The 21093-nt window shown below is 47.0% G+C and overlaps 1 protein-coding gene across 1 annotated transcript in view; it reads left to right on the top strand.

Moving 5' to 3' along the window:
• LOC134893243 (baculoviral IAP repeat-containing protein 1f-like) overlaps positions 1–21093 on the top strand; it is a 217664-nt gene that overhangs the window by 58890 nt on the left and 137681 nt on the right. The window contains exons 6-8 of the mRNA XM_063913674.1: positions 1241–1322; positions 7842–7890; positions 13839–13958. Of these exons, the coding sequence (XP_063769744.1) occupies positions 1241–1322; positions 7842–7890; positions 13839–13958 (251 nt within the window). The remainder of the gene's footprint in view (positions 1–1240; positions 1323–7841; positions 7891–13838; positions 13959–21093) is intronic.

Raw genomic sequence — 21093 nt, 5'->3', positions numbered from 1 at the left:
AGAGAAAATTCTGTACGTAACGGAGGAAAGGGTTCTTCACTGTTAGGGCAATAAGGATTTGGAATTCCCTGCCAGGGAAGATGGTAATGGCAGACTCTGTAAATGCATTTAAAAAAGGATTGGATAAATTTCTGATTGAAAATGATATCCAAAGTTATTATAACATTTAAAATATTGACGTTGATAATCCGGGTGTAACATGATTTATAGTTGTTAACTAGTCATAAAACATTACTTCGGCAGGTACATTATAATCAACTCAACTTAATACAGAATACAGGTTGAACACGATGGGCATTTTGCCTCTATTCAACCTCAATTACTATGTTACTATGTTACTATTCAGTGCTTAGACTTGGGTCCCATCATCATGATATTTCATTATGGTATTCAGTTATTCCAAAATACGGAAAATTCCGATATCCAAAATACTTCTGGTCCCAAGCATTTTGGATGGGTGTAGTAGGGTATGCCGGCGGCCGGGCTCCCGGCGACCAGCATACCGGCGCCGGAATCCCGACAGCTGTCATACCGATAGCTGGGCAAGCGCAAAAGAGCCCCTTGCGGGCTCGCTGCGCTCACCACGCTGTGGGCACAGTGGCGCGCTACGCGTGCCACGCTATTCTCCCTCCAGGGGGGTCGTGGACCCCCAAGAGAGAGAAAAGTTGTTGCTATGCTGGCTGTCGGGATCCCTGTGCCTTTATACTGTGCACCGGGATCCCGACAGCCGGAAAACTGAAGACCACCCTTTTGGATAAGGGATACTCAACCTGTATTTGTGTTTGTATTAGTGTACATGTTGTATAGTAAGTGTGACTTTTGCATGTTTGCCACAACACTTCTCTATGGTGTATATGACACTTGATAACATTATTATATGCTATCTCTAGTGCTTCTCATCACTGTCATGAGGTGATCGTTAGCTGCTGCAGAGATACACGTGGTGCAAGAGCCACTGATGTATCACTGAATGCAGCTTGAGATGTGTTTGATTAAACATATACACATAAAGGTGCTTTTTCGTGTGTGTGACGTTTTCCTGCATACATTCGGAAAACAAACGCATCCAGTTCTACATGAGCTCCATTATCTGATGCCAGAAGTTTAAAAATAAATATATACACAATTGATTCACTATAAATCATCTCTTATATTTTATATGTGTAATGCAGTACATAAAGTCACTGATATACTCATAACTAAATTTAAACTGACTATGATAAAATTTATTTTTTTAAAGGTGCGAATTTCTCAGAATCAAAAAATCAAAGGATGACATACAGCAGTATATTAAGAATTACTCAAGATTTGAAGGAATAACGGTAAATATTTTAGTTTGGTAGATACAGGGCCAGAGTAAGGGAGAGACAACAGGGGCGGTCGTTCTGGGGTCACCACTCATTAGGGGCCCCACACTCTCGCGGTATAGGGAATCCTGCAAGACAGTAACTCTGAGCCATCCAGGGGCCTAATTCAGAGTTGATCGCAGCAGCACATTTGTTAGCAGTTGGACAAATTTATGTGCATTGCGGGGGGGGGGGGGGGTGTCAGATATAACATGTGCAGAGAGAGTTAGATTTGGGTGGGGTGTGTTCAAACTGAAATCTAAATTGCAGTGTAAAAATAAAGCAGCCAGTATTTACCCTGCACAGAAACAAAATAACCCACCCAAATCTAATTCCAGGGGACTGGAAAAGAGCAAACGTAGTCCCACTGCACAAAAGTGGAAGCAAGGAAGAGGCACACAACTACAGACCAGTGAGTCTTACATCAGTAGTAGGGAAATTGATGGAAACACTCTTAAAAGAAAGAGTTGTAGATTATCTCAAATCCGGCAATTTACTGGATCCCAAACAGCATGGATTCACTGGTGGGGAGATCATGTCAAACAAATCTTATTGACTTTTTTGATTGTGTGACTAAAGTGATGGATAAAGGTGGAGCCATGGATATAGCTTATCTAGACTTTAGTAAGGCTTTTGACACAGTTCCACATCGCAGACTGCTAAATAAACTTGAAAGTTTGGGATTGGATATTAGGATTATTGAATGGATAAGATCTTGGTTGAAGGATAGAAAACAGAGAGTTGTGGTAAATGGAGTGCATTCACAGGAGGGAAATGTTACCAGTGGAGTACCCCAGGGATCTGTACTTGGACCAGTGCTTTTTAATATCTTTATTGGTGACATTGCAAATGGCATTAAAGGGAAAGTATGCCTTTTTGCAGATGACACAAAGGTATGCAACAGGGTAGACACACCAGGTGGGGTAAAACAAATGATTGAGGATCTAGGTAGACTAGAGGAATGGTCAAGAGTCTGGCAATTACAGTTTAATGCCAAAAAATGCAAAATCATGCACTTGGGTCTCAAAAATCCTAAAGCTAAATACAGTATTAATGGCACTACTGGAAACTACTGAGGAGGAAAGGGATCTAGGAGTCACTATTTCAGATGACTTAAAGGCAGGTAAGCAATGTAACAAGGCAATGAGGAAGGCTAGTCAGATGCTTGGCTGCATTGGGAGAGGAATCAGCAGCAGAAAGAAAGAAGTAATAATGCCACTGTATAGGTCATTGGTACGGCCTCATCTAGAATACTGTATTCAGTTCTGGAGGCCATATCTTCAAAAGGATATTAATACATTAGAAACTGTACAAAGGAGGGCAACTAAAATGGTGCATGGCCTACATCACAAAACATACCCAGAAAGACTAAGAAATCTCAATATGTATAGTTTGGAGCAGAGAAGGGAAAGGGGGGACATGATAGAAACTTTCAAATATATCAAGGGTTTTAACAAAGTCCAGGAGGGAAACATTCTCCAAATGAAGAGAAGCAATAGGACACGAGGACATGCACTGAGACTGGAGGGGGGGAGGTTCAGGGGAAATTTGCGGAAAAATTATTTCACAGAAAGGGTAGTGGACAAGTGGAATAGCCTCCCATCAGAGGTGGTAGAGGCTAAGACAGTAGAGCAATTTAAACATGCATGGGATAGACATAAGGATATCCTTACAAAGAAATAAGGATCAAATAAGGTTAGAGATAAAAATAATATTTAAAAAAAAAAAAAAAAAGGGGGCAGACTAGATGGGCCAAGTGGTTCTTATCTGCCGACAAATTCTATGTAACTCTCTCTGCAAATGTTATATCTGCCACACCTGCAGTGCACATGGTTTTGCCCAAATGCTAACAAATTTGCTGCTGCGATCAGATCTGAATGACCCCCCCACGTCTGTTCTGTTGCTGCTGCGGTGTGCTGTCCCTCTGCATGCTGCATTGTCCAGGTAAGATGTCGTTGCGGTGTGTGTGTGTGTGTGTGTCTGTACAGTGGGGATGGGGGGGGAAGGGTTTAGAATTTAATATCACTGTTACTAGTGGGGGCCCCACAGTGGTACAAGTGGAAAAAATGTCTTATAGGTACGCGCGCCAAAAAAATGGTGTGGCCAAATGCCACATGGGGCGTGGCCAATGAAAATGGGGGGGGTGACACACATAAGGGGGGGGGGCAGATACACATATGACCCCAATAGTGCCAAATACACGTTGCCCCACAGTGCCAAATTTACATTGCCCCAGAGTGTCAGATACACATTGCCCCAGAGTGCCAGATACACATTGCCCCCACAGTGCCAGATACACAAATTCCCCCACAGTGCCAGATACACAAATGCCCCCACAGTGCCAGATACACATTGTCCCACAGTGTCAGATACACATTGCCCCAAAGTGCCAGACACACAAATGCCCCCACAGTCCAGATATACATTGCCCCAATGTGCCAGATACACTTTGCCCCAATGTGCCAGATACACAAATTTCCTCACAGTGCCAGATACACAGATGCCCCCACAGTGTCAGATACACAAATGCCCCCCACAGTGACAGGTACACAAATGCCCCCACAGTGTCAGATACACAAATGCCCCCACAGTGCCAGATACACAAATGCCCCACAGTGCCAGATACACAAATGCCCCCACAGTGCCAGATATACATTGCCCCACAGTGTCATATGTACATTGCCCCACAGTGCCAGATACACAAATGCCCACACAGTGCCAGATACACAAATGCCCACAAAGTGCCAGATACACAAATGCCCACACAGTGCCAGATACACATTGCCCCACAGTGCCAGATACACAAATGCCCCAGTGCCAAATACACATTGCCCCACAGTGCTAGATACACAATTGCCCCAGTGCCAAATACACATTGCCCCACAGTGCCAGATACACAAATGCCCCAGTGTCAGATACACATTGCCCCACAGTGCCAGATACACAAATGCCCCCACAGTGTCAGATACACAAATGCCCCCACAGTGCCAGATATACATTGCCCCACAGTGCCAGATATACAAATGCCCCCACAGTGCCAGATATACAAATGCCCCCACAGTGCCAGATATACAAATGCCCCCACAGTGCCAGATATACATTGCCCCACAGTGGCAGATATATAAATGCCCCCACAGTGCCAGATATACAAATTCCCCCACAGTGCCAAATATACATTGCTCCACAGTGCCCCCCCCCCCTCCCGCTCACTGCTGCCTCTGTTTGTGCTGTGTGAGGGGAGGAGAGCGCAGCGCCTCTCCTACCCCTCAATGCTCATGAAGTCTGGTTTCCGCAGCTTCAGCGGCGGGTATCTCAAATGAGGCGCCGGTTCGTTAGCCAATCAGAGCTCGCGGCCCAGCAGCCAATCAGGAGCCGCGGCTGCCAGTCCGCAAGCCCTGATTGGCTAGCAAACCGGTCCTTATTGAGATTCAACCTCGCCTCCACCGCAGCCGCTGGAGACTGGACATCAGAGAATTAAGGGGCAGGAGAGGTGCTGCGCTCTCCTCCCCTCACATAGCAGCCAGCCGGATGCAGGTATGGTGGACGGGCCGGCGGTACGGTGTACTGGCTGGGAATTTCTTACCGGTACGCTGTACTGCCATACTTGCAGCACTGGGGCCCCAACAACTTCATTGTCCCTGAGACCCAGTCTTAATCTGGCCCTGGGTAGATGTACTACATTTGGAATTTGGATCCACATTTAATTCTAATATACCATTTGTGTAATTGAAAAAATAACAATACATTAATACAGTTATTAATAAGAAACTAGGCCAGATTTTAATTTTAACACGTTTAATTGAGCTTATTTAAAAGTTTGGATAGAAATGCATTGCTGGGTCACCCCTCACTAGCTCCTTTGCAGTGGCACTGTAGTGAGCTCGCCATCTGGATGGAAAATGCACCGGTACATGGTAGTGCTATGCCCCTCTATAATAGCAGTGGTGCTATCGGGTACTTGCGGTACATAGGGGTCTATATTGCGACTCTCAGGGGTAAATTTACTAAAGCTTCTAAAAATTAAAAGAGGTAATGTTGCCCATAGCAACTAATCAGATTCTGTCTATCATTACATTTTCTACAATACAATAGTGAAATGATAGACAGAATCTGATTAGTTGCTTTGGGCAACATCACCTCTTTTAATTTTTAGAAACTTTAGTAAATGTACCCCTCAGTGTGAGGAGTCTTAGAAGATGCATTCATATGCATGGAACACCGGGGAGGAAAGACATGCTCGGGAGGAAAGACAGGGCATACATGGGAGGAAAGACACGGCATGCATGGGAGGAAAGACAGGGCATGCATGGGAGGAAAGACAGGGCATGCATGGGAGGAAAGACAGGGCATTTATGCGCAATAGCACATATAGAAAGTTAGGCCTCCTGCTAGCTCCTAATGACCACTGCCTCAGTGACCTGTCTGCAGAATAGATGCAGTGCACAATACAAGTGCAATTACATAAGCCTCCTAGTCTTGCTGGGTATATCAGTGCATTGAGCCATAAATCACAGTATAATTTGTATCAAAAAAGTTGACATCACAAGCTGGTACAAAAAGGCTTTGCAGTGAAATGCGCTGTGTCATAATGCACACAGACTTCCACTATGTCATGGGTCTTCAACCTGTGGTCCTCCAGCTGTTATGGAACTATACATCCTAGCATGCCCTGCAGGGCCGGTGCTAGGGTGTTCGGCGCCCCCCTGCAAACTATAAATTTGCGCCCTCCCATATTCCTTTGGCGTGCGCCGGGAAAAGGGGTGTAGTCTCACAATAGTACCCCCATTCAAAATTACGCCACAATGTAGCACAATCTTACTCATCTTATACGTAATGCCCCACCCGTAGTAGTAGCGTCCTTATATGTAATGCCCCCCCAGTAGTAGTAGTGTCCTTATACATAGTGCACCCCCAGTAGTAGTAGCATCCTTATGCATAATGCCCCCCAGTAGTAGTAGCATCCTTATGCATAATGCCCCCCAGTAGTAGTAGCATCCTTATGCATAATGCCCCCCCAGTAGGAGTAGCATCCTTATGCATAATGCCCCCCCAGTAGTAGTAGCATCCTTATACATAATGCCCCCCCCAGTAGTAGTAGCATACTTATACATAATGCCCCCCAGTAGTAGTAGGATCCTTATACATAATGCCCCTCCCCAGTAGTAGTAGCATCCTTATACATAATGCCCCCCCAGTAGTAGTAGCATCCTTATACATAATGCCCCCCCAGTAGTAGTAGCATCCTTATACATAATGCTCCCCAGTACTAGTAGCATCCTTATACGTAATGCCCCCTCCAGTTGTAGTAGCGTCCTTATACGTAATGCACCCCCAGTAGTAGTAGCATCCTTATGCGTAATGCCCCCCCAGTAGTAGTAGCATCCTTATACATAATGACCCCTCCAGTAGTAGTAGCATCCTTATACGTAGTGCACCCCCAGTAGTAGAAGCGTCCTTATACGTAATTCCCCCTAGTAGTAGTAGCAGCGTCCTTATACGTAATGACCCCTCCAGTTGTAGTAGCGTCCTTATACGTAGTGCACCCCCAGTAGTAGAAGCGTCCATATGCATAATTCCGCCCTAGTAGTAGTAGCGTCCTTATACGTATTGCCCCCCCCCCCAGTTGTTGTAGCGTCCTTATACGTAATGCGCCCCCAGTAGTAGTACCGTCCTTATACATAATGCCCCCCCAGTAGTAGCATCCTTATACGTAATGCCCTCCCCCAGTAGTAGTATTGTTATACGTAATGCCCCCCCAGTAATAGTAGCGTCGTATACATAATGCCCCCAAGTAGTAGTATCGTCCTTATACGTAATGACCCCCCAGTAGTAGCGTCGTTACACGCAATGGCCCCCATTAGTAGCGTCGTTACACGTACTGCCCCCCCTGTAGTAGTAGCGTCCTTAAAGCACACATAAACGCACACAGACATACCACACACACACACACACACACACACACACACACACACACACACACACACACACACATTTCCCTCTCACACTTCACTTACCTAAGCCAGTCTCCCTACTCTACAGCAGCCTGGTCCGTGTAGCTCCGCCCCCTTCTGGCCCGTTTAGCCCTGCCCCGCTTAGCTCCGCCCCCTTCTGTACCGTGCACAGCGCTGTCCTGTCACACAGGTGAGGGGAGGATTTTCATGCTGCAGGTGCCGCAGCCAGTGCCTGTCATACAGTGACAGGCACAGCAGCAGCAGCAGCAGGGGGCACAGGACGGCGCAGCAGGGAAGGAATGCAGAGCAGGGGGAGCGCCTCTCCGTCCCAGCGCCTCCCTGCACTGCATCCCTTCGCTGAGCGGGTAGCGCCGAGCCTGATGCCCTGCCACAGATTTGCTATTAAGGCATCTTGAAACTGAGGCAGGACATGCTGGGATGTATAGTTCCACAGCAGCTGGAGGGCCGCAGGTTGAAGACCCATGCACTATGTGGTATTTGGAATTTGTGTATCCAAGAGACATTTGCATCTTGTTGTTTTTAGAGTGCATCATTCACGAGTATTCCGGCCAGTCAAGAAGTACCAGTTCCAGGTAAGAGTCATGTTGTGAAAGAGCATTTAAACAAATTCTGGCAAGAAAGAAATTGTAAGAGATTCTCTCTCTCTCTCTCTCTCTCTCTCTCTCTCTCTCTCTCTCTCTATATATATATATATATATATATATATATATAAAACACCTTCTCTTTAGGAAGGCCCTTCCTTATATGCTTCACTTAGTGGAAGCGATCCCACTTGAGGTTATTATTATTATTACATTTTATTTATAGGGCGCCACAACAGTAATTAAATAACAAAAATGGAGAACAGGTAACAAAGAGCACCACAATTCTCAAAACATAATACAACTTAGATGTAAGTAGCAAGGGAGTAATCATTGTACTACTTGGGGCTGGCGGCCATAGATAGAAAGGAGCCTTTACCAGTAGGAGAAAAAGCAGATAAAGATGGTCGCTGACTTAAATGTATCGAGAAGAGGGCTTAGACAACAATAGGAAAGAGGGCCCTGCTCTGAAGAGCTAACAATCTAGTGGGGAGGGGTGACAGACAGATGACATGAGGTGCAAGCAAGCAGGAGGAAGCCTGATGGCAGTATGCAAGCAAATCAGAGATGTTCAAGGCATGGGGCAGGGGGATGGAGGAGCAGCCTAAGGACTAGGTTATGCATTGGAGGGGTACGCTTTGATAAATAGGTGGGTTTTCAGTGCCCATTTGAAGCTTTGCAAGGTCTGGGAGAGTCTAATGGAGCGGGGAGTGCGTTCCACTGAAGGGGTGCAGCACGGGCAAAATCCTAAACTCGTGCATGGGAAGCAGTGACCAAGGCAGAGGAGAGACGACGGTCATCAGCCGACCGTAGTGCGCGGGAGGGAGTATGAAGGAAGAGGAGATTGGAGATGTAGGAAGCAGTGGAATTAGAGATGGCCTTGTATGTGAGGGTGAGGAGTTTGAAGAGGATTCTGTAGGGGAATGGGAGCCAGTGTAGATTTTGTCGAAGGGGAGTGGCAGAAGTGGAGCGGTGGGAGAGGAAGATGAGCCTAGCTGCGGAGTTGAGGAAAGATTGGAGCGGTGCGAGGTGGGAGCAAGTGAGGCCAGTGAGGAGAACATTGCAGTAATCGAGTCGTGAGATGACCAGTGAGTGGATAAGTTTAGTTGCACTCTGTGAGAGGAATGGCCTGATGCAAGAAATGTTGCGTAGCTGAAACCGACAAGATTGCGCCAGAGCTTGGATGTAGGATGCAAAGGAGAGGGAGGAGTCAAGAGTGATGCCCAGGCAGCGGAGTTGGGGAACGGGGGAGATGATAGTGTTGTCAACAGTGATAGAGATATTTGTAGGGAGTGTTGCTCTGGCTGGGGAAAAGATAATGAGTTCAGTTTTGTCCATCTTGAGCTTCAGAGAGCGCTCAGACATCCAGGAGGAGATGGCAGAGAGGCAGCTGGAGACCTGAGAGAGGACAGAGGGGGACAGTTCAGGAGAGGAGAGGTAGAGTTGTGTGTCATCAGCATAGAGGTGGTATTGAAGGCCAAAGGAGTTAATGAGCGCACCCAGGGAAGAGGTGTACAGGGAGAACAGAAGGGAGCCTAGGACAGAACCCTGAGGGACACCAACAGGAAGGATGGAAGGGTGTGAGGTGGTTCTGGAGGCAGACATAGAGAAGGAGCGGTTAGTGAGGTATGAGGTAAACCAGTCAAGGACGGTGCTAGAGAGGCCAACATTTTGGAGTGTGCAGAGGAGGAGAGGGTGATCCATGGTGTCAAAGGCAGCAGAGAGGTCCAGAAGGATGAGCAAAGAGAAGTGGCCCTTGGATTTGGCCGAAAGCAGGTCATTGGTGACTTTCACCAGGGCAGTCTCGGTGGAGTGGAGTGGGCGAAAGCCAGATTGTAGTGGGTCAAGGATGGAGTGGTCAGAGAGGTAGCTTGTGAGGCGGCTGTAGACCAGTCGTTCAAGTAGTTTGGAGGCGAAGGGGAGAAGAGAGATGGGGCAGAAGCTAGTGAGTGATGAAGGGTCGAGGTTGGTTGTTTTGAGAATAGGGGACACCAGAGCATGTTTGAATGGTGAGGGAAAGATGCCAGTAGAGAGAGATAGGTTAAAGAGGTGAGCAAGGTGGGAGCAGGCAGTGGGGGGAGGGAGCGGAAAAGACGGGAGGGGAGGGGGTCCAAGGGGCAGTTTGAGGGGGGGAGGATAAGATGAGGGAGTGGACTTCCTTGTCTGAGATGGGACGGAAGCAGGACAGGGTGGGATGGATGGAGGGGAGGGATGGTGGGGGCAGGGGGGCAGCAGAGGGCTGATGGGAGGAGATGTAATTTTGAATATCCTCAATTTTGGAGATGAAGAAGGAGGCAAAGTCAGTGGCAGTGAGGGAGGAGGGGAGGGAAGGAGGAGGGGGCGAAGGAGAGTGTTGAAAGTTTCAAAGAGTCGGCGTGGACTGGAGGACTGAGAAGAGATGAGTGCTTGAAAAAGGACTGCTTGGCGAGAGAAAGAGCAGAGCTATAGGAGGAGAGGATAAACCTGAAATGGAGGAAGTCTGCTAGAGAGTGGGATCTCCTCCAGGAGCGTTCTGTGGAGTGTGAACATTTTTGTAGGAATCGTGTAAGTTTGGTGTGCCAGGGTTGGGGTTTAGAGTGGCGGAGAGGGACAGAGGAGAGGGGTGCCACAGAGTCGAGAGCTGCAGTAAGGGAAGAGTTATAGAAGGCGGCTGCCTGGTTGGGACAAGTCATAGTGGAAAGAGGAGAGAGGAAGGTATCGAGGGAGGACAGGATAGCGGGGTTGAGAGACCCGAGATTGCGTCTGGTGATGGTAGGTCTGGGCGTGGAGAGGGGAAGATGAGAGGGTGAAAGAAAGCAAATGGTGGTCAGAGAGAGGGAAGGAAGAGTTAGAGACATCAGAGAGATTACATCGGTGGGTGAAGACAAGGTCGAGGGAGTGGCCGAGATTGTGAGTAGGGGCAGAGGACCATTGAGAAAGTCCAAAGGAGGTGGAAAGGGCAAGAAGATTACAGGAAGCTGCATTAGTGATTTCGATAGGGATGTTTAAGTCACCGAGGATGATAGAGGGTAGGTCGGAGAAGAGAAAGTGGGGAAGCCAGGCAGCAAAGTTGTCAAGGAAAGGTGAACAGCGGCCAGGGGGGCGGTAGATCACTGCCACATGGAGGTGAATGAGGTAGAAGAGGCGGATAGTGTGGATCTCAAAGGTGGAGAAGGTGAGGGAGGGCTCAGGTGGGATGACACGAAAGGTGCAGTTTGGGGAGAGAAGGATGCCCACGCCTCCACCCTGGCGACCATCAGGTTTCAATGTGTAGGTGAAGGAGAGGCCTCCGTAGGAGAGTGCAGCAGGGGAGGTGGTATCAGAGGAGGAGAGCCAGGTTTCACTGATGGTGAGAAGGTTAAAAGAATGGGAGATGAAGAGGTCGTGGATAGCTGGCAACTTGTTGCAGACTGATCTAGCATTCCAGAGTGCACAGGAGAAGGGAAGGGAGGGGACAGGAGAGATGGGGATCAGGTTTGCTGGGTTCTGAATGCGTGTGGGTAGCCTGGAAATTTGGGTGGGGGGTGACCTAGCAGTGAGGATTGGTATGGGACAGGAGGTTCCACTGTTATCAGAACTGGGGGGTAGATATATGAAGCAGTGAAAAGTGGAGAAGTGGGCCAGTGGAGAAGTTGCCCATAGAACCCAATCAGCTTCTACCTATAAGTTTATAGAATTCACTTGATAAACGTTACCTCAAAGCTGAGTGGTTGCCATGGGCAACTAATCTATTGGCACACTTCTCCAATTTTTTCTCTGCTCCATACATTTCTCCTTGAGTGACTAGAGAGCTATGGGGGAGATGTACTAAGCAGTGAAAAGATTGGAGAGTGAGCCAGAGGAGAAGTAGCCCATTGCAACCAACCAGCATTTAAGTAATATTTATAATTTACACACTATAAAATTATAGAGAGCAGCTGATTGGTCACCATGGGCAGGGTCGTAACTATGCGTGTGCGCATAGACACTTTGGGTGGAGAACCGCCATACTAACAACCCGCCACCGCCCCCATCCACTGCAAACCGGCCACGGCGGCCAGCACCCGTGATCACTTTAATCTGTCTGCCGCCACCCGCAGCAGGCCTGTCTCCCTTGAAGGGAGTCCTTTTTATCAGCTCAGCTGTTAGCTTTGTAACATGCAGAGCTCCAGGGCTCTGCCTTCCAATCGGTGCAAATGTGAGTGTAGGAGCCGGAGGGAGAGTCCAGCGCAGTAGCAGACCGAGGCAGCTATATGCTGAGTCACAGAGACGGAGCATGTTACAACGGTCAGTTGGCACACATACTGGGCTCAGCGTCAGCGGCTCCACTGATCGTCCCTCACTGTTCCCTACACTCACCCTCACTGCTCCCTACACCCACTCTCTCTTCCACCCTCACTCACTGCTCCTTACACTCTTCCTCACTGTTCCCTACACTCACCCATCCTCACTGCTCCCTACACCCCCTCTCTCTGCTCCCCTCACTCACTGTTCCATATACCCTTCCCCAACTGAGCCCAGTTCCCTACACTCACCCACCCTCACTGCTTTCTACACCGACCCTCACTGCTACCTAAACCCACCAGGGTGTACAGTGTGGGCTCCCTCGGACCCACATGCACAGTACACCATAATGCACTCATCATGCCCAAATGCCTACACATGCCCATGCAAAATTTTACCACACGCCCATAGACCCTTCCCTTGCCACAAAGTTCCTTCACATGCTCTCAAATTCAGATTAACCATAAAATGCCCTTAGATTCTATACATTGCTCCAAATCTCCTTCATATGTTACTCAGGCTTCCCACATGCCATCCAGAGCTCCCCACATGCCGCTCTGACCTACAGTATGCACACCCCCTCATGTAATCCAGGCTTAACAACGTGCCACTCTGTAATATGTGCATGCCCCCACATGACACTCAGACATATACACCCTCCCATATGCCACTCAGACCTACTCTATGCATGATTCCCACATGTCACTCAGATCTATGCATATCCCACTACACACCAACCAGACCTCCTCACATGCCACACAACTAATACATATTCCTCCACTTGCTCCTCAGACCTATGCACATCCCCCATATGCCACTTATGCCTATGCACATCTCACCACAAACCACCAAAATCTCCTCACATACCACCTAGACCTCTTCAAATGCCACTCAAACCAATGCACTCCTCCCACATGACATTCAGACCTTTGCACATAACACCATATGCTACCCAGTCCTCTCCACGTGCCATTCTGACCTCCCCACATGGCTCTCAGATTTATGCACATCCACCACATGCTACCATGACCTCCTCACATGCCATTCAGACCTTCTCACATGCCACTCAGACATATGAATATCTCTATATGTCACTCAGACCTATGCACATGCTGCAACATCTACCCAGACCCACTTACATGCCACTCAGCCCACCTTGCATGTCAATCAGACTTACACACATCACCAACATGCCACTCAGACATATGCATATAACACCACTTACGACCCAGACCTCTCCACAAGCCATCTGGACTTCCCCACATGCCATTTTGACCTTTGTATATCCCACCACGTGTTCCCCAACCTTCATTGCATGCCATTCAGCCCACCTTGCATGCCACTCAGAACTATTTTCATCCCCCATATGCTACTCAGACTTATGCACCTCACCCACATGCCACTCAAACCTCCCCACATGCCATCGAGACGTCCCCTCATGCCAATCTGACCTCTGTTTTATCCCACCACGTTTCCCAGACCTCCAAATATGACATCCATCTTTCTCTACACTCAGACCTATGCACACCCTTCATACGACCTACTGTATGCACCTTTTTAGAAAGTGCATTATGTTAGGAAAGCTATTTACAGACTCTCACTTTTTCTTATGTATTATTAAATAGTAATATGATGTAGCAGCACAGCATATAATATTAAGATATCCTCCATATAAAATGTGTTTATATGTTTCTAAGGCATGACCAGCTTGAACATCTTTGAGGATGAGAACGTCCGTTTAGAGTCATTTAAAAGATGGCCTCCGGATGCCAATGTGCAACCTGATGGACTTGCCAGAGCAGGACTTTTCTACACAGGTTACTGCTTTTCTGATCATTAACTACAGTACAACTGTGCTGCCTGTTTGTTTCTGTGTTGCTCCTATATTTTACATACAGTAGGGAAACAAATAAGTTGGCCTTCACTGTGCCTCCGGACCGGGTGGCAAGTAAAAAGTATCTGAGACCTAGTCATTCTGTGGACCCAGGAGTGCATCTTTAATTGAGAGCCCTGATGGTTCATAGCAACACCCCCACCTGTTATTCCCTCAGCTGTTTGCCCTGTAGGCAGGGCCGGTGCAAGGTTTCTCAGCACCCTAGGCAAATAGTCAGCATCCCCCCTGCCAAATACCGAGCCCTCAGGTAAAAAAAAGTGCAGACATGCCATCTTAGAAATTCCACAGCCACCGCCAACAGCGGCATCCCGGAGATTAAAATCACGACATTTACTAATTAAATAATCTAACCCTAATCCCTAACCCCCCCTCCTGCAGCCTAACCCTGACCACCCCTACCAGCAGCCTAACCTTAACCCTCCAACCCTGCAGACTAACCTCTCCCCAAAACCCTTGTCCGATCCCACAGCTTACTTCTCCCTGTATTTTGGTATCCCAGCGTTCCCAACGATGGGATCCTGACCGCATTTCATATACATTATATAAATATACATATATATATATATATAGAGAGAGAGAGAGAGAGAGAGAGAATATATATATATATATATATAATATGTAATTTTGACCCATCCTACAATGTTATACTGGTTCCCCCAAACCCCGCTGTGCATACTGGAGATGCACAGGCTATACAGCATGCATCATCTATATGAAATGTGGTCAGGATCCCATCGTTCGGAATCCCAACACTGCTCGGATTACCATGTTGTATAGTATGTGCATTTCCAATATGCACAGTGGGTCTTGGGGGAACCAGTATAATGTTGTGTAGGATAGGTTCAAATTCAAATTATATATATATATATATATATATATATATATAAATAAAACACAGGGAAGGGTGGTGTTGTGTGACATTGGGACTGTGCTACACACTTCTGTAGTAACCTCATTCCCCAACCACGTAGAAGAAGCCCCTCTGTGAATCAACAGCATCAGGCAAGGGCAGACTGTTGAGATAACTGTCCCACACGGCGCTACTGTGTGGGAGGATGCGGCTCAATGCTGGCAGGGAGCAATGTATGGTGCGGCACCTGCACATCCCTGAACTATCTGCTACTCAGTACTCACCTATCGGCAGGATGATGGTGAGATGCGAGGCGGGGACTTGGTTTGTCGGGGTGGGGAGTGCCAGGGGATCAGCTCAAGCTCCTGGTGAAGATGACCACGAGGGTCAATTTCGCGTCCCGTCCCCATGCTGCCAGTTAAAGTAAAGCATCAGAAATGACAGGGGGATCCGCCAGTGGTTGGGGAAGCACTGTCCGCAATGGGTGAAGGTCCCGCTCTCCTCCTCCTCCTCGGGCTCCAGCAGCAGCCGTTGCCTCCTTGGCAGGTTTGTGGAGCCAGCGGAGCAGATCTCCTAAACGGTCATCAGGTCGGGAGGGCGGGGGTTTAAGTGAGCAAAGCAAGAAGGGGATGTGGGAACAGCTCCGGACATGTGGTTTTGATCCGACACCGGGTGAGTGGGTAGCGGTGCCTCACATCCTTCATGGTGAGTGCAGAGCAGTCACTTCCTACATTTTTTTTCTTACACTCAGCACCGCCCTTCAAATGCTGCCGCCCATAGGCAGCTGCCTATAGCTGCCTAATGGTGGCGCCGGCCCTGCCTGTAGGGCTATGTTTAATATGGACAGTGACACTATATAAGAATGTTTTTACATAGTGTAATGAATGTTCAGGAGATACCAGAATTTCATGGAGGTTGTGATAATAGATAACCCTATCTCATCCTGTCCATTTCTGAAATGATATGGGCAGGGCAGTGACTACGGTTGTTGTTAACCGCCTCATCGTAGTCCAGTCTTCAGCAGAGAAAGCAGGGCATTTTGCAGGAGGGAGGGGACATGATGATGCAATTCAGGGTGGTTGTGGTAGGATAAGTCAACGGTTATTGACTGAACCTACAGTTATTGACTTTGATATTTAATGAATTATATTGATTTTTATGAATGAATTGACAGGCCAGTAGATGGCTCCAGCTTAGAATGTTATACAGTGTACATACAACAGAGAGCATTCTATATACAGTAGAACAAAATACTTTATACAGGTGAAGGAGTAGTGAGTTATCAGCAGCAGCAAGGAGCACCATCTATTTTGCAGAAATTACTTAAAAAACATCAAGGAACATTATCACTTTGATTTTAACATAAGAACCTTCACAAATGTATGTTATTTGTGCTCTACTCCTTCCCACGTACATTATTATTGTATTGTAGTACCAGAACATGACCCTGTACAACGTACAATAAGGGGCAGATGTACCAAGACTTGGAGAGTGGAGAGAGATAAACTTCCAACCAATCAGCTCATAACTGTCATTTTTCATACACAGCCTGTAACATCGCAGTAAGAAGTTGATTGGTTGGTACTTTACCTCTCTCCACTCTATCACTCTCCAGTGCTTAGTACATCTGCCCCATAGTATTATAGAGCACTCACTTTTGGAATATGAATGACTTTTTCTAAAGCAAACTGAGTGAAGCGTGAAATGGTAAAGATGATAAATATCCAACACCAATGTCTCCTATTACACAGACTACATCATACTTTTAAATGTAAATGTCAACAAAACGGGGGGCGTGGCCTGGCACAGCATGGAGTAGGCAGCAGGCTGCTGTAGCTCCCTATTCTTCATCCTTGAACCCATCCTTAACCCCGGTGTTTTTGGAATTCACACTCATCTGCTGCTGTGTGAACCTCTCCTGCACCCCATGAGACGTCTGGCGCCGCTGTGCGCCTTGTACCTGCAGAGATTTGGACATTGTGGAGGGACCTCCCCGGCCCGCAGCTGCGCCTTCTGCCCTGCTTGTGACCTCTCCCTGCACAAGGTACTCTCCCCTCCCCTCTCTGTGGTGCTGGGACACATGCTCCATTAATAACTGCTGCTGGCAATTACAGGGGCCTGCTGCTTCCCACCCAGTGTGCTGCAGTATATATGTTTATGCCTGGGCCCTGCATTGGACTGGTTGCCTGAGTCTCTCTCAACATATTTGGATTACAATTCTGATGTGCTGCACTGCCTTCTATGAATACTGACTGTGCCCTGTTTATCTTGGATCCTGTTTGATCACACTCAGGGGTGCATTTTGTGTTTCTTAATTCCCTGAAGCAGCTACTGTACTCCAAGCTTCACTATATAAGACTTTGCCACTCTCTTTGTGCTTATTTACTCTTTTTTTCATGGAGCGATTATTCCTCCTGCAGTGCTATGGGAAAAACCGGCAATGCTGCTGCCACTGCTGCGCGCTTGGAAAGATTTGCTAGAAATCCACGCGGGCCGACACCCCCGCGTACCCAGGCTACACCGCCTCCGTCACCGCAGCACGCTTCGGAGGAAACCTCTGTTACTGATGCTATGCAATCCACACAGCAAATTCTGCAAGCCATCAATACGTCTGAGACGAGGGTGATGGACAAGATCGGCCAGGTTCAGGCTGATATCTCAATTATTCGTCATGACATGCAAAGGCTGCGTGAGCGTGTGGGGGGTGTAGAGCAGCGTGTCTCTGACATTGAAGATGTGACTGCACCACTCAAGGATAGTGTCGCTGACCTTTCATCCCAGATGGCTGCTATTAAAACCAAGTTGTCGGATATGGAGGGCCGCTTACGAAGCTATAACGTACACTTTGTGGGGCTGCCTGAGCGAGCTGAGGGTACACATCCAGAAAAATTCTTGGAGGACTGGCTACTCAGTGTGTTTAAAAAAGATGATTTTAGTGCGCAATTCGCGGTGGAGCGCGCACATCGTTTACCCTTTCAGGCCCCCCTCCAGATGCCCCAGCGCGCTCCCTTATTGCCCGCATGCTCCACTTCAAGGATCGGGATGCCATTCTCCGCCTGGCCAGGTTGCACGGTCCGTTGCAGTTTGATAACCACTCTGTGTCTGTTTTCCCTGACTTTGCTATGGACGTACAGAAATCCAGGTCCCAATTTCTTCAGGTCAAACGAAAGCTGAGGGACAGGCAGATTCAGTATTCAATGCTGTTCCCTGCCAGACTGCGGGTGATATATGAGGGCTCTACCCATTTCTTCAACTCTCCGAGAGAGGCCGAGGCGTGGCTGGAGCAGAGACCGCGTGCACCTCGCTGAATGGAGCTCCTATTGTACCGCCAGTTTATTCTGTGGTTTTTTCTCTCTCTCTCTCTCAGGTTTTTTTTAATTATGTGAGAGTTCATATGGTTGACTATTGTATGTGAAGGTTTATTTGTCTGTCTTTTTACCGGGGCCACTCTCCTTTACAGGGAGCCCTTGCTGTGATATAGTAGTTGGGGGTGTCTACTCCTAACTGTTCCCTTTTTACGACCTTTACTATTTAGTTTTTTTTTTTAGTTTAGGTTACGGGAAGTTTGGTTGGGGATATAGGTATATCTAGGTTCCTGATGGATGTACAGGGTGGGGGGTGGTTGGGTTGTTGCTGTTTTACTGTTTTTTTTGCTTAAATATTGGTATTTTTTGTTATGGTCAAGTACTGCTGGTGATTTAAGGCTGCAATGTATCTTTATAGTCATGGTGGATGTGTTCTGGCATCCTTGTTTCTCGATTGCTCCGAACTTTTTCTCTTCCTCTCTTTTGCGTATTTGTACGCCTGCTGCTCTGATCTACATGTGCTCTGATGAGGTATTCTCTGTCATTGTGTCATTTCACCTTTTTCTCCTTTTCTCTACTTTTCTCCTGTTTTCCAGTCTAACGTCTTTCAATGTTGGTAGCATCTGAGGGGCTTCACCTACTCGGCTGGAACGTGAGGGGCCTTAACAATAAAATAAAGCGAGCATTGGTCCTGTCGCAAGCTAAAAAATATAAGACGGATATTATTTGCTTTTCGGAGACTCATTTGGTTGGTGTTAAGACGATGGCCCTGAAATAAACGTGGGTGGGATGGCTGTTTGATTCTACCTTTTCACAAAATGCCAGGGGGGTGTCTGTACTTATCAGAAAATCTGTAAATTTTCATTTAGATCATAGTCAGGTGGATCAGTATGGTCGCTTTGTTTTTCTTAGAGCCTACGTTAACTCCACCCTTCTAAATATTCTTGCACTATATGTTCCCCCCCCTTACAATAATGATGTTTTGCGACAAGCTATGTCGTTTGTTGCATTGTCACCATCTACTCCCACCATCTGTATTGGTGACTATAATAATGTAATGGGCTTATCTTTAGATAGGTGGAGAGAGAGCCCCCATACTGATCTATCATCTCCTTCTCCTACCCCCTTCTCTAATTTAATTACTGAATTGGGATTAATTGATATTTGGAGGGTCCGGTTTCCCCATGTGAGCCAATACTCCTGCTATTCGGCTACTTTTAATACATTCTCCTGTATTGACCTGGCCCTCATATCACCAGATTTGACCCCTAAGGTAAAGATGTATAGGGTGGGCAGCGCTATAGTTGAAGTGATTGAAATAAACAGTTTTTTACAATATATATTAAAATTCTTTGTCAATTTATTAAAAAACAAATAAAATATGAATATTATTCACTCCTCAAAATTATTGGTAAAAATACAAATGTGCACCTAGATCAGTTCATCTCCATCTATATGTTAGACCATAAGTGTCTGTTCCTGAGTTAATGCCCTGGTAAGTCCACAAGTCCCTCAGAGGTTTGTTCACAAATTGACACAGTTCAGTTATTTGATAGTTACCGATCACCGTATTAGAGGTGGAAAGGCTTCCATGATGGTGCTTCCATGCTGGAAATGGATGTCCTCATTTAGATGGTGATTGCTGTGGTTGTCCTCATTAGGGTAGGTGGAGGTTTGCTGGTGGGTTCCGGGCTGGTTCAGACACAGGGTGGCGGTCTTGGAGAACTGAAGTGGTGCAGATGGGGGGTCCTAACGCGTTTCACTGCTTCCCCAAAAGATTTGCAGCTTTGTCAAAGGATCCTTTGACAAAGCTGCAAATCTTTTGGGGAAGCCACCCTGTGTCTGAACCAGCCCGGAACCCACCAGCAAACCTCCACCTACCCTAATGAGGACAACCACAGCAATCACCATCTAAATGAGGACATCCATTTCCAGCATGGAAGCACCATCATGGAAGCCTTTCCACCTCTAATACGGTGATCGGTAACTATCAAATAACCGAACTGTGTCAATTTGTGAACAAACCTCTGAGGGACTTGTGGACTTACCAGGGCATTAACTCAGGAACAGACACTTATGGTCTAACATATAGATGGAGATGAACTGATCTAGGTGCACATTTGTATTTTTACCAATAATTTTGAGGAGTGAATAATATTCATATTTTATTTGTTTTTTAATAAATTGACAAAGAATTTTAATATATATTGTAAAAAACTGTTTATTTCAATCACTTCAACTATAGCGCTGCCCACCCTATACATCTTTTCCGTTACCCTCAGGAGTGACTCTCCTGTCCATTGGCAGCAGCTTGGTGCAGCAACCCTTACTGAGCGCCTGTTCTTCTTTTTAGAAGTTACTCCTTGACCCCTAAGGTACCTCAGATGAAATACTTACCCAGAGGGATTTCCGACCATTCACCTGTCTTATTGGTCTTAGATCCTTTGTCTCCCCAGGGGGTCTTGTTTTGGAAACGTAACCCATTCTGGCTGTCCTTAATGGGTGATGGAGCTGATTTGCTTGCTGACTGGCGAGACTTCCAGGATTTTAACGCCTCCTGCCCTACCCCTACTGTTAAGCATGATGCATTTAAAGCCTCTATCCGTGGCTCCCTTATTAAAATGGTGGCTGCTTTTTAAAAGGTCTAGTAGGGAAGAGGAATCCCGCCTTGAAAAAATTTGTTGTCAATTAGAAGCCGACTATATTTTGCACAAATCCCCCTCCTTGCATGCTAGCTGGGAGATGGCCAGACGGGAGTGGACGACGTTTCTTTTAGATAAATCCAAGCATCGGTTATTGTTCTCCAAGCATTCTCTATACTCACAGGCGGAGATTGGGGGTAGTTATCTCGCCTTCCTATCTAGGGAAGAGAGGGGTAGTATTTCTGTCCAATAGGTGTGTGA

This window comes from Pseudophryne corroboree, chromosome 1 (assembly GCF_028390025.1).
Source record: "Pseudophryne corroboree isolate aPseCor3 chromosome 1, aPseCor3.hap2, whole genome shotgun sequence".
Lineage (NCBI taxonomy): Eukaryota > Metazoa > Chordata > Amphibia > Anura > Myobatrachidae > Pseudophryne > Pseudophryne corroboree.
This window is presented reverse-complemented; position numbering and strand designations above follow the sequence as displayed.